Source organism: Agelaius phoeniceus, chromosome 3 (genome assembly GCF_051311805.1).
Source record: "Agelaius phoeniceus isolate bAgePho1 chromosome 3, bAgePho1.hap1, whole genome shotgun sequence".
NCBI classification, from domain to species: Eukaryota; Metazoa; Chordata; class Aves; order Passeriformes; family Icteridae; genus Agelaius; species Agelaius phoeniceus.
The window spans coordinates 83,208,186-83,222,680 of NC_135267.1; the positions used below are offsets into that span (position 1 = coordinate 83,208,186).

Here is a 14,495-nt window from a genome sequence, read left to right on the forward strand (position 1 = left end):
CTGCCAGATCTGCTTTTAGATCTTCCTTTTCTAAAAAAATTGAGTGGACAGTGAATAAATAATTGAAGCAGTTCCTCTTTTTGTGTTTCAAAACATTCAGCAGAATAAAAGCATAGTTCTGAAAAATCTTCAGCCTCTTTAAATTCTAAATCAGATGCAACATTAGTAAAGAAAGCCAGCTGCTGTTATCTGCCAAGCAAGTTGCATGGGCCTTCTCTTACAGTATTGTTTTCCAATGAGCTGTGGGTGTGGAATTCCCCTGCTGGTCCCTCCCTTGTTCCTCAAGTCTCCTTCCTCCCCCCACAGTAATGCAATAAGATGCACTACTAAAGTTAGATAAAGTCTCCCAAATCCTGGTATTTAGTACTGGAAAAGGTAGGCTTATAATACATCAAGTATTATATACATCTTCAGGTACCGGGCACTGTATTTACCCAAGCTCATTTGAGATGTTATTTGTATTTCTTTTAAATACTTGTCTAATCTCTCTGCATTTTGGAATCTTGTGCTTTTCTCTGTCAACTTGGAATTTGGAAGAAATCTTTTATTTTCAGTATATTGTGTTATTTTTGGTAATAGATGTTCTTTCAACAAGGGTCTCCAACTATGTCTCATACTGTCCTAATCTTCTGGCATATGTTGTTGCTCTTCAAATTGGCATTGCTTCTCTTCTCTACTCTTAGCTTCAACTGGGAAAAGGCAGCATGTTGTATAGATGAGGAATTAACAATTTCAGAACTGAGCTCCTCCAGAGTGTGAGGCAGAGTCTGGAACGTCATCCAGTCAAAAGGTGTTCTCTTCTAGGGACAGTAAATCTTTATTACATGCAGGATGTAGTCAATGCTGTTTGGGCAGTGTTTCATGGCATATCTTCCTCCAATTTTTGCTTTCTGAAACCTTATCTTAAATTCTGTCACCTCAAATCACTGGGTATGCATGATGGATTTCTGAAAAGATGTGGTGGATCTACCTGTATAAGGCTAAACTGTGCCACAATACCCAAACCCTGTTAGAGAAAAAAAGGCTAAGAGAAGATCATCACATTTTTATAACTTTCATCATCCTTATTTTTCAAGGACTAAAGTCAAATGCATTGTTGCATAACTGTTTTAGAGCTTTTTTTCCCCAGAACTGAGCTTTTCTGGGTTGAAAGGCATTTCAATAAAGTCTACCAAAGACTAGGATGAGCTGAGCTTCCATGAAACAGCTAAAGCTGTCAAATATGTTGATATTTAGAGTAAACTTCTGCTCACCATAATGGGCCTTGCCTCACAGGTGGAATCAATCCTGTGAAATTTCAGATTTTTTTAAGATTGATACCTATATCAAAGCAAGTTAGTTGTGCTCTTTTTGCAGTCAGAGGTTAAAAAGTAAAATGGAATGAAATTCATCAAATCTAAACCAGACAGCATCTTCAAAAAAGATGACTCATGATCTAGAAAAAGCCCGAATTTATCTCTAGTGGTTCTAAAGCAAAACTGAACAGCTCTTTGGGATGTATGTCCAGAATTTGGTTGACTAATCTTAGCCTGGATTATTAATTACTCATGTTAATTCTGTGTCAATTCCATGTGTGTGTGTGACTTTGATGAAAAAATCCCCAATTAGAGGTTTTCTTGTCTCTTTGATCTGTAACTCTAGCTTTGGTCTCCTTGTGTTTCGTACTCAGATGGTGAATACTGCAAAACCACCTACTCATCTATGAAACTTCTGATGTTTCATTTTTTGTCAGTCCCGTGATCTGTAACTTGCAAACAGGCAATGAGAAGTAGGAAATAAGACAATAACAAAAAGTTGTGCTGTCATCAGCTGGGCTCCAAAACTAGAAAAAATGGGTCTTCAGGAGAACCCTGTCAGCACAAGAACTGCTGACAGTTTCTGGTTTTCTGTGTTGGTAGAACACAACCTTTCAGAGGTCTACTCACCTTTGTGAGACTACTACAGAAGTGTTAAACAGGCTCCTGTTCTCAAAAAAAAAAAAACAAAACCCAAAACAAAACAAAAAAAACCCAAAAAACAACAACAACAACAACAACAACAACAACAAAAAAAAAAAAAGAAAAAATTAAAAAGAGAAAAAATAAAAAACAACCTCATCACAGTGGAATTCTTACAAGGTAAAGGAACATTCTCAAATCTCAGATTGGGATTCCCCATTTCCCTAAAGGCCAGACAGGCAAACTCAAGGTCTCCTCATTGCTCTCCGTGTCTGAGTATTTGGGAGTGCAGCTGCCTGGAGCACCAGCTGGAGTTGTGCTGTGTCACTGTTGGTGTTTTAGGAGCAATGCTTCACTTGGCCAGGGCTGTGCTTCAGTTTTGTTCAAGTCACAACTTTGGACACTCCTGTGCCTCCCCTGTCTTTAAGTCATGGGGTCCAAGCTGAAGCTATCCACAGAATGCTCATGCACACATGCAGAGGAGAAGGGCATACATACTCACTTGGATATCACAAGGATACTCACTTGTGTCTGACTTTGAAATGTGCCACTAGTGTGTACATTCTCAACCTTTTCTCCTGTTACAGTTGCCCTCTTGAAGGGTTTGATCTGATCTCTGAGCTCCTCAGCTGAGCAATGGGTTCCTCTCTGCCCTTTTCTGACTGCATGAAGGGAAGGTGGCTGGCAGCTTGCCCTCTGCATTTACTGCTAGGATAGAAACTCCCGTGGTGCCAGCACACACCCTGCCTGAGTTCCATATGGCACCACATCTCAAAGGAACAATTAAAGGTCAGCAGCATGTCTTGTACCTTGGAACTCACCTTTATTGGTACAGTCCCATCCTGAAACCTTCTGCACAGGAGCCTTTGTGTGGGTATGAACTCAGCAGCCTGAGTTGGCTGTTCCCCTGTAAAATCCCTAACTGTAGGAGGGGTGAGGGGGAATATGTTTAGAGAAGAAATTTGCTATATTTGCATGACATTAATAACCCAAACATCTGCCCAAGATTCATTCTAAATTTCAGAAAACAAAATCTCCATCCTGTGTGTCAAATATTTCACAGAAATGGATAAAGAATAATTTAACTAAGAAGCACTGTCAACCCAGCTGAAATTTGAAACTCTGAACTTGTGAGATGTGGAGGTTCATAACACTGTGGTCTTGCTCTCACAAATGTGCCCAGGCACACACACGCATACATATACACACAAATATACACACATACACAAATACACCTGTCCACATGTACTTGCAATTTCACAGAATAATACATATTTACAGAAAATGCTTGCCTGCAGGACTGTTGTGGTAGGATTCACACCTCATACTTTATATGTGAGAGTTTACAATCTTTGCTAAACATAACAGCATTTTAAGGAAGGAATACACAGGAACGTTTGGCTTTCCATCCCACAATATACTTTGAAATTTTTCATAAATAGCACAATTGCTAAAATCCCAGTTGTTTCCTATTTACTTTGTTGTAGAAGTTTCTTATGTACATATGTTTTTTGATTCAGATGGCATAATAAGGGCTGGTTTAAATCATGTTGTTTTTTTTTAATTTCTCATTAATGGAAATTATCTCCTATAAGGAGTTTCATGGCCAACAGCAATGTCACCTTGGGGTCTCATTCCTTGTTCTGATGCCTAGAAGGCCTCAGCTCTGAAAAATGTTGCCTAATCTTTAACAGAACTCAGAAGTCTTGCTGAGAAGTTGAAACAGGATTAGAAAACTCAGTATCTGATCATCTGATCCTTTGCGGACAGCTGCTTCAAAGGAGTGATACAAAGCTGGGGGAAAATAAGAGTGAATGAACAAGCTTGAGCCCTTTGAAATGTTTACTATTCAATGAATTTGGAGTGGAGGGGGAATATGATGAAGCATTCCCACTTCTGAAGGGTGATCTTATTCTCTCATTTTATTAATAGGATAAGTATGATATTATTACTTTGACATTTGTTTTGTGTGATAGGAGCTGGGGACACTGATTTAACTATTGTACCTTATTTATATATGTATATCCATATATGTACCTTATTTATATATGTATATCCATATATATACACACACATGTGTGAAAGTGATAGAAAAAAGCTTAAAAGGTCCACTTGTTTTTCAATATTGGGATTTTTTTTCAGGAATACTTTGAGTCCCTGTAAAACACATTCAATAACTGGATCAATAGCCATCATATAGTAAACACTAATCATTAAGAATCATTCTTTTACACGGTTTACACTATCACTGAATGTCCTGGTAGCAATTCATCTCAATTTCAAAGCAGTTGTGGAGCTTGAGTTCCTGCTTTGGCTCTCTAGATCAGATGGAGATGTGTATGTCCTGGTAAAAATTCAGACTTGGCAGGGAACTGTTCTTTTGTCACACAGTGTGTACCTATCCTGTGCCTGAATTTGTTTACCCAGCCACTATTTGAAAACACCTGTGCAGTTCTCCAGTTTTTGTTGATAAACTTGAATATTTTCATTATATATTTCCTTATGCTCATCTTCTGAAGGCATCTTAAAGGATCACCTGATCTGTAGAGTAAACTATAATTTCGTAAAAACTGGTGGGTTTGAATCTCTCCAGGTGACCATTTTGTCATTGAGACAATATGATGCAAAGGACAGAGTATAGCACACCTGAGAAGCCAGTGTTATCCATGCAGTGTTGTGTTTATGTGAGCTCCTAAATGCAAGAGAAGCTTTTCAAACATAAACCAAACATGGCTGTAAATATTTAATTTGGCAACTTCACTAAGTTGCTGTATGGAGCGAGTTAAATTCAATGTGGATGAACAGCTCTTGCTAGCCCGGTCTGAGAATGAGGATCCCAGTAACCAGGCATATCTCCCTTCCTGTGTGCATGGTATTGGGGTTTTAATTGCATTTAGTGCAAAGGTAATAAGAGCTTTTTGCTAACAGGTTTAGGAAAAATAGTTGTTGAAAACAAAACCCAGTCTTGAGTCAAAAGTTCATTGATTTTTGAGAGGATTGTAAAAATATTTCAGGGGAGGCCTTAAATTCTTCAGTGGATTGCTATTTATCTATGGTCATGCTCATGCCAAATAATTATATTAAATAAATTACTCTCCTGTTATGTTTTATAATAGAGCAAAGCCTTCCAGCTATATAAACAACACTTTATTTTTCCAGCATTATGGAATAAAATGGAGAGATGGCCTTGTGGGTTGACTATTTGAGGTTCATAACTGAACAGCAATTTCCAAAGTTGAGCCTAACTGTGATGGTAAGTTATGCCTTTTGTAGTGCTCACTCATGCAAATTAAGGCATCTTTTGAACAACCTGTGCAGTTTACATTTCATATTTGGCAAATCTTATGTATTTCCCATCATGTTGGATGGAACTGCCAGTGTTTTAAAAAAGCAATTTATTTTGTTGTCTTTGAAGCTGGTGCATTAGTAATCCTGCCACCTTTGAAATTAAGCAGGATTTTGTCTGCAGTTTGAACACTCTGAAGTGTTCTTCTATTTTTAAATCTCATATGCGTATTTGAAATGCCTTCAACTCTCCTGCAAATGGGTTTTGTTTAATGATTGCTGTTGTCTCTAAATGGGTCTTGGCATTTTTATTCAGTTTGTGATGAAGCAATTATTTTTGCTAATTGAATGTACAGGGAATGACTTGAGACAGGGAGCAAACAACATCACATGGTCACGGGCACTTTAGGAGTGAGAAGGTTGTCCAAAATATGGCATAGCAGCCTTTGTATTTCATCTTTTCAGTTCTCCTAGGATATGGGTAATTTCAATGTCTGTGGCTTTATTACTTCCTCAAAGTAGAAGTGAGATATTCACTTTATATGTGTGCAGCTTGCAAAAGAAGTGTCCTAAGTGATGTTTGCCAAAGCACCCTGGTTTTGGTACACTCTTGTTATCATTTGCTGCTCAAGTACTACACTGGTGAGTACAAATAATAGAAAAATAGATGTGCTGTCAGATTCTTCTGGTTACCTGAGATATTTCACCACAGAATCAGAGCAATGGAAGGAAAGATGGGTTTGAGCCAGACCTGCAGGTCTCAGATGCTTGCAAAAACTGTAGGTGTTTGTGCATGCTGGAAAGACAGAAATGGCCCCATCTTTTGTCCCCCAGTCCTTTGCTGACTTAGCTTAGAGCACTGTAGAAAGTGCCTCACTGTTACTCCTTCCATGTTGATCATCACCCAAGATGACAATAAATAAGTTTCAGGCTACATCAACCATTTAATTCTTTCAAAGAGTCTTAAAGACATACTGATTTTTACTGAACTGTACTGATGAAAAAACTAAAGAAAGAAGGAAGGTTACTAATTGCATAGCAATTGAGAAGTGAGATAGGAAAGATTTGGGAGAGGATAAAGTTAACAAGAGAAAATTGAGCTACATTTTAGAGAGCTCTTGCTCCCTGAGAGCCCTATTCAATGCACATCTGTTGTCAAGGAAGGAAACCAAACCAGGTTTACTGAGACTGGCAAAATAAGTAATATTTGAAAATACCATATGGATAACATTAGTCACTTGGTAGTGGACAAGGTGAGCTAAGAGGTTAATCTAGTATGGAAAATCTCATTGATAATGTTGGCATGTGCTCCACAAAATTGGCTGCGCAGGGAACAAAGGAAACATTGGGTTTTTTTACTTTTTTGGGTCTCTTGTGTCTTCTGTGACACAAGAGACCCAAAATAGTAAAACATCCAGTTACTGAAAGATAGTAGGTTTTTTTAGGAAAGTAAGAAAGACAGGAGGTTTCTGCTAAAGTTGCATGTGCTGGACACTGATGCCCTAATTTCCCTGTATAATTCCTAGATTTGTATTGTGGTGTATACATCACTGAATTTCCTAAAACTGTGAAGAAATTTGATCAGCTTTGTTGAGGAACTTTTTGTGTCAAACCTTGTAAAGTACTGATTGTGAAAGAACCACAAAAGAAAAAGCCACAGAAACCCTTTAAAATATTTTAAAAAAATCAAGCAAGGACAAAAATCAAGTGACAGAAATTGCATGTATTTTTCTGAACACGCAAAAATGGAATTTTACTTTAAGCTTAGCCATGCTTTCCCATCACTTAGCACCATGATTGCTGCACTGACATAGCATAGCTCTTTTTTGTCAGTGTATTTCTGTTAATTTGATAGCCTTCATATCTCTCTTGGGATGCTGATATGTCCTGGGCTGAAATGAAGAGAGTGTGAAATCATGGTTTATAGCTCATTTTAAAATTATTTTCTTCTTCAGAAGATTAAATAAACCCATATACATGGTTTGAATTCTTCCTTACCCATGTGATGGAGAATGGAATGAACAAAAGTAAAAATTAGTCAGCATCCTTGCAGTGTGCTGTTGCACTATGCCTGGCCCTGGGAGGGCTGTATTATTTTGACTTCCCTGTCAGATGAGTAATCCTCTACTCAGAATCAGGTGAAATGTCCCTAGAGCTGCAGCACAGTGTATCTGACAGCTACCTGTGAATATTGATGAATCTCCACATTCTTGGAGATTGAGTATGTGTGTCTAATAGCCACCTTGAAAACATCAGGGATAAAGATTGGACAAGTCATTATGTTCTTGAGTAAGACATTGTGGCCAGTGTTTTATTTCATCTTCCATATGATCATCATGGTCTTGTTATACTTCCACATTCCCATGGAAATGAAGTGAGGATGCACACAGAATTACTGCCGTTCATTTTGTATTCTTTCCAGTGCACTTTTCATCTACACATCGTGGAGCAGAAAATGAGAGGCTTGCACTCCCCTAATTCTCACAGGGGATCATTAGGATTCCCCACTGTTGTCTAATCATGTGCTGTCCCATTGATGTGTAGGCAATTGATGGGTAATTGTGTTTTGTGCAGTAGATCTCGCTTGAGTAAAGCAGTGTGTTGGCTTTAGTTACGAGAAACTGGTATGGATTTTAAGCTCTTAAATGAACAACAGATCATTCTGTGCTTCACGTAGTATAAGCACTAAGTATGGAGGGAATCAGTAATGGAAGAAGGAACATTAAAAATTTATGTTTCCACACGGACTTTTTTGTATGGAGGAAGTGTATCAGATGCATGGCAAATAAGCTTATTTTTTAATTTTTGAAATGCTGGAAGGAGTTTATAAATTAGATTGCCAGTGCATTAGAGGAGCTGCCTTAGATAGTGGAGTGTGCCTGTCATAACACAGTGGATTGAAGTTCCTGCTGTGAGCTGGGGAGCTGCAAGGCCTGAGCAACACCAGGGAGAGCAAATGAGTGATGTGGAGGGAAAAAGTTGTCTTCAGACTCCACTGTGTGTGCCTCATGCTCTGAGCTGCAGTCATTAGCCCATTGTGGTGACTGAAGCAGGGCTCCAGCTGAAGCTGTGTTGGGTGCCCAGGCCTCTGGATAATACTGCTGAGTATTTTCTGCAGTTTAAGGGAGTGCAGGACCCTGCAGTCTAATGTTCAGATATATATTAGGAAAACAATCCCTCAGCAAGGGCACTTATGATGAGCCCCACAATAACCCATGGGCACAGACCATTATTGATAGAACAAAACCTCTTCCCTACAAAGCTACAGGCAGGCTGGGTGGAGGGAAAGCTGACTTATTTCATAGAAGTAGCAAATTCACTGACCTCGTCAGCTTCATTTCCTATGGTCTAGCTGGTTGGCCCTCAAAGTGCTTCTGTCTTGGAGGGTTTTTGCAGGAGGGGGTTCCAGTGGGGTCATCTACTGGGGGAAGCACTTTGGGCTGTGTGGCCCGGCCTGGCTTTTGCTTTGTTGCTACCTCTTTTGGGTTTGCTGGGCTATTTTGAAGCTAGTGGTATTAGGCTGAATGACATTAAACCAGGAGCCTTCAAGAGCGTGTGGAAATGCCTCTATGGTGCTGCAGGGCAATATTGATTAGCCTCAGTGTGAATCTGAGAGTGGCAGCTCTGGAAAGGTTACTTAATATTGTTTTGTGGCAGCACATGTGTTTTGCAAACGGCTGTTTTGAAGGTCAGCCATTTGCACGTACAGCTTTTCCCTGTTCCCTGCCTGCCTTCAGCTGACAGCCAGGCTGGTTATTACTTATAGTAATAAGTATAGTCATTTTTGAGGTTGTGTTTGAGATGAAGACAAGAGGTAGAGCAGATTATCCGTGATAGCTGAGGAGGTTGTTATGATGAGACATTAGCTAGGGATAGGAGAAAAGGGAGAAAATAACACATCCACTTGCCTGTCTGATAATGGTGAGGCAGTTTCTGTTTGTGCATGTACAACACTGGTAATTCAGTGTTGAGAACCACTAATAGAAGGTTATAAAGCCTGCAGAGTTGTTCCAGCTGCTGTTTTATACAGATGCATCACAGTATGAAATGATGAAATTTGTTTGTAGCAAGTTTTGCTTCCTCTTACTTTAATACACATTGTATGAATGTACAAGTAATGTATTCTATTATAAAACTCCATTTTCAGTGACCCATAGATTTTTTTTAATATGTACCAGCTCTCTCAGACAAGGCAGGTGTAATTATTTTAATTTATTTTTCACCAAAAGCAAGGAAAAAGGGTGTATTATGATAAATTTTGTATACAAAGGTATACTAGAAAATAATCAGAATTAAGAAGACTTAATCCTTTGCTTTATACTTTTGTTTCTTTTCTTTCTTATATAACTTCTATATCCTTTTTCCCTATTCCTTGTCTAAAGATTGGAAAATTCATAGTAAAAGATCTATGTAATCACAATCTGATCTTTACCATGTCGGCAAAATCTCCCAACCTCCAAATGCAGAATTCCTTCAGCTTACTGACTGCATTGATTAAAAAACTCTTAGGAAAGATGGGGTAGAACTGTAAGTGTTCAGTAAGATTAAGACATTCCAAAAGATTGAACTGAAACCAAATCCTTAATTTGGCCACTTGAATTCGTTAATTTTGAATTTGTAATTCCTCAATTGTTTACTGCTGTAAGGTAAAGTAGTGTAGCATCACTAACTATTAAAATGGAGGTAAAATCCAAGTATGCATGCTTTATGAGAAGGCAGAGGAGCAGTTCAAGAGGTTGTAACTATTATTTGTCATATTTGTATTCCTTGACAGACAGCTGCTAACACCTGGTAATAGAAAATTTGGGCATATATGCCAAATAAAATTAGTTCCACATTGTTCATTGTGGCCTTGTCAAGACATCCACCAAATCTCTGCTCCACTCACCACTCTCTTATTGCCTGCAGAGATCTTTGCCAATACTTGGTGAGTCATCACTCATTTCTGCATTTAAGGAAAGTAAATGCTCCTTTTATGTGAACAGGGCTCTTGCCACCAAGAGAACTTTGGGGATTTGCAGGTTTGTCACAAACTGCATATGTGTTACCTTCACAATATGGCTTTAGATGTTAGAAGGATGAAGAATGCAGTCTGTTACCACCTCTTAACAGATACAGGACCACCCTGTTCACAGGGATGGATGTGTATTTGAGCCAGCCACTGTGCCAATTACTGCTTCCTCAACTTGGGAATTCCAGCTTGCTCATCAAACATGTATTACCAAAGTCAGCAACAGTCTGAATTTAGTATTTTCATATTAGCATCTTCCCTGTTATTGGTATGTTTTTTTAAGTCATATTTTACATGACCAGTTGCAAACAAGAGTTGGTTTTCAGCGTAAGAAGAGCTGGTAACAGCAGATTGGGAATGCAGGAAAGCAGAGATGAATTGCCCAGGCCTATCAGTTGCACACCAGAGGGATGTAGGAATTGAAATGCAATGTTTTGGAGAGGGGATGATCAATGTGAGTTTGAAGCTTGTCCCTGCCTCACTTCAAGGGACAAAATATTCCTGACATCAGCTTTAAGAAAGACACTTATATTACCTGTGAACTGGTTAGGGACCGCCTTGAGAGGAGCACTTTTTGCTATATTATCAACTGAAAGTTTCATCTGTTCTCATAGGAGAATTGCAGTGTTTTTGAAACAAACACAAGCAAGACTCAGCATTTCACAGCAAGGACAAGAAAATAGAAATTGCAGTGGTAGACTCACAATGAAGGAAAGTAACTAAAAGATACCAAGCCTACCTCACTCCAAAGATAAAGGTAATTAGAGCAGCTCTTATACACCTCAGTGCAAAAGCTTGGTGGCCATCTGCTGGGTAAGAAAAATAAATGAAGGTGTGAATTGTTTTGCTTGGCATACTGTAATGTCAGATACCCATATCTGCAATTTAAGATTATACTACGCTGGGAAATAAAGCAAACTTACCCCAAAATATCTCCAGCCTTTTCAAACTAACTGTTGCCTAGGCTACTTCTATTATATATGTAGAATTAAGTATGCTAATTAGTATTTTTTTAATTACCCTAATTAAAAGCAGAAATTCTTTCATTTCCCTGCTAAATGTTATAGTCAAGATTCTGTCCTTCTGTAAGTAAAATTAGAAATATGTAAACTTGAGCCTAGATGTGTGTCCTGTTGGATGTATATATTCACTAGAAGCACAAGGGTCAGCTAGGGTAGAAATCACCAACCTATTCCAATCATATAATTAAATATTTCTTGTAGGTGGTAGCTGTGGGTCTTTTGTGAGTTGCTGTTTTCATCAGTACAAGTGGCTCCTCTAGGGGTTGTGCTCAGGCTGGAGAAATGTCCTGAAACACCTCATGCACAACCATGGATCAATGATGGAATGTAGATGTGCACATATAATGTGAATCTGAAAATAAAATCAGGGCAGAAACACAAACCTGTATAAAGATTTGATTTTATCAGTAACCTGGGTAAGTAGAAAAGAAAGGCTTTTGTTCTCCATATTGCCAGCTTTTCTGTTGTCTCTTAATTTATTTGTACCAGTAACATTTCTCAAGGCATTGGGAGGAATTTCTGCATGAGCAAAGCTGCAAGATATGGTTCTGCTAAAGTCACTACATTTTGAGGTGTATAGCTGCTTCATTCTGTGGGAATTTGTACTGATGGGTAGCTCTCCAGAAGCCAGCTGAAATATATACCCATTTGAATTTATGTTGGTGGTAAAATTACATGACAGAACTGCAGTATTTCCTGTGAATTATTATTGTAAGCCTTCCTAAGTCTCTTGTCTTACATTACATTTCCTAAACTCATGGCAAAAATTCTGTACTTTTTAGACATGCATTTCAAAGTTCAGCATGTAGTTATATCTCAATTCAAATATAAGAAAAATAATAATTGCAAGAAAGTGTTGCTATACATTGGCTTTCCAATACATCTTCTTTTTGTTTTTACTTCATTTACAGCATATGATTTCAGGCAATGAAGCCAAAGTGGATTTTTGTGCCAGCTAGTCTCAGTTGCATATAGCAACTCCTTAATTATCACTTAGCTTCTCCTTTATTATGCTCTGTGCTCCTTGGTTTACAAGGACTGCTTTCTTAAGACAGTTAAACTCAATGTAAATGTGCTTGGAGATTAATATCTTGCTTGTTAATTTGTTTCCAGCTTCTCATTTTTATTGTTAAAATGTACATTGGGTAGGAATCTGAATGCACCATTTTGGCTTTTATCTGACAGTTCTTGCTGCCTACCAAGAGTGCGAAGCCATAAAAGACATCTGGCAATAGAGAGGAAAAAATTGTAAATATGATTTGAATGCTAATTGTACTTCAGGTTTTTTAAGACATCTCGCTAGAAGCCTTATTAGTCTTTTATGTTCTTGCATTTCTAGGCTGGTATGATCTGAACAGAGAGAATGAGATTGTAATTTCCCTTCTGCTGGGGGTGAATATAATTTATTTTTCTTATTATTATTGGACTCTCTTAGCAGGAATTAAGACTCACTGCTTTAAAGACACATGCATTTAATAACAGGAATTTGATGTGTGCTGATCTCAGTGCCCATATGTAGTCTCCTACAGATGAGAAGCAGTGCACAGCTGCAGATATTTGTGTACATGAAGTGCCTTACAGGACCACTGCCTAACTGCATGCATTTTACATGCTTTTCTTCTGATATGGATCTAAAGCTGCCAACAACAGCGTGGGAGCAGCAAAAATTAAAAGACAGGGAAGGAATGTTTCCAATAAAACTTTTCTCCCTTGCATAGTCTAAGTGACAGCAAGCATTCCAGCTTTGAGGACTTTCAGTTGGCATTGTATGAAAATATATTTCAAAGTGGGGACAAAAAGATGACTATAAAGAGGGGGAGGAAAGGACTGCGGCACCACTGGGCTTCATTCAAATTTGCAGCCAAGGCTGTGGAGAGGGAAGCGATGACAACTGTGGAGTTGTGTGTGCGTAAGAGCAAAGTTTCCCACACGTGTTCTCAGCAGTATCACAGTTTGGGGTGCTTGGTAATGGAGGTTTGGGCTTCAGCCAGTAGGGAGGCAAGGCCAACCACAAAGTTCAGATCTGGATCCAAATGCCTGCGTGTTTGGGAGTAGTTATCCCTCTGGTTTGAGATTTTACTCAGCCATGCACAAAAAATAAGCAAGAAACATGAACAAAGATGATTTTCAAGTTGCAGTTGTAATACTTTAAGTATTTAAGCCCCTTAGCAGTTTTGATTAACCAGAGGATTACATGAGATTTCCTGTACCATTTCTTTTCTTTATTTTAGCAAATTTATATATGACAAGTCCTCTGTCATTTGTACTGCAGATCAATCTAAAATGAGCCCAAAATCAAATTTGGAGTAAATACCTCTTGTGCCTCCATATTAGATCTTGTGCTTTAGGGAGCACCTGGTTACCTGCAGGAGAGAGAGTGAGCTCATATCATCTACTCTAAAACCTGCTCTTTAACCATACTAAGGGAGAAGAGATGGAAGCCACTGTGCTGGCAGTGATGTGGCAGCCACTGGCCAGTGTCACAAAACCGTGGGCAGAAATGGCCACAGTGAGTTGCATGTGCTGTAGGACATCACTGCATTTTGCTAAAAAGCCCCATTTTCTGCTTGAAAAACCTGATATCTATCCCACTTCTGGATACTCTACTGCTACAAGCATAAAAATGGACATCCTGTGCTCATCTTCCTGACCTAACTGAATGGGTTAGAATGCACAGAAAATTCTGGAGACTGCTTAATATATTTGAAGTTGAGAAGAAGGCCTTGGTTGCTGAAGTTGGTGTGGCAGCGGCCTACAACCTTCTCCCTTTTCTCTTGCACTTCTGTTGTGGAGGTGCTAGAGAATTTCTCTGGTACTTCTGCTAATGTTTGGAGGTGTTAGAGAATCCCTTCGTCTTGTAAGAAGTCTTTGCTAGGTTTTCATCACCTCAAATCCTAAAAGGTTCTTCCTCTGCCCACAGGAGTTCTGCCCGAACTATGATCCAAAACAAGTCCAGAAGCTCCATTGGAATAAGAGACTGGAATTGTTTTAATCATTTTTATTTTATTCCATTTCAACCATAGATAAAACCAACACCAATCTAATTAAACAATCTTGCATATATTGATCAGACTTTGAAATTTGCATTTAACACTATAGCTACAGTGGCTCATGACATATTATGTAGAATAGACAGGTTTTGAAGACATTATTTGCTTTGCTGCTGGTGGTTTTGTAAAAAACGAAGCTAGTGGCCCTTTGTAAAAGCTCAGTAACTTAGGGTCTCCTAAATAATAAATG

The 14,495-nt window shown here is 38.7% G+C and overlaps 1 protein-coding gene across 6 annotated transcripts in view; it reads left to right on the top strand.

Annotated features, from left to right (window-relative positions):
• Window positions 1-14,495, top strand: part of SMYD3 (SET and MYND domain containing 3) — a 379,752-nt gene that overhangs the window by 248,876 nt on the left and 116,381 nt on the right. Inside the window, exon 1 of one of the 6 annotated variants that reach the window (XM_077175746.1) lies at window positions 5,109-5,190. The exons of the other annotated variants lie outside the window; for them this stretch is intronic. Within the exon in view, the coding sequence (XP_077031861.1) occupies window positions 5,119-5,190 (72 nt within the window). The 5' untranslated portion in view covers window positions 5,109-5,118. Of the gene's footprint in view, window positions 1-5,108; window positions 5,191-14,495 lie in introns of those variants that run through there. 6 annotated transcript variants of the gene reach the window in all.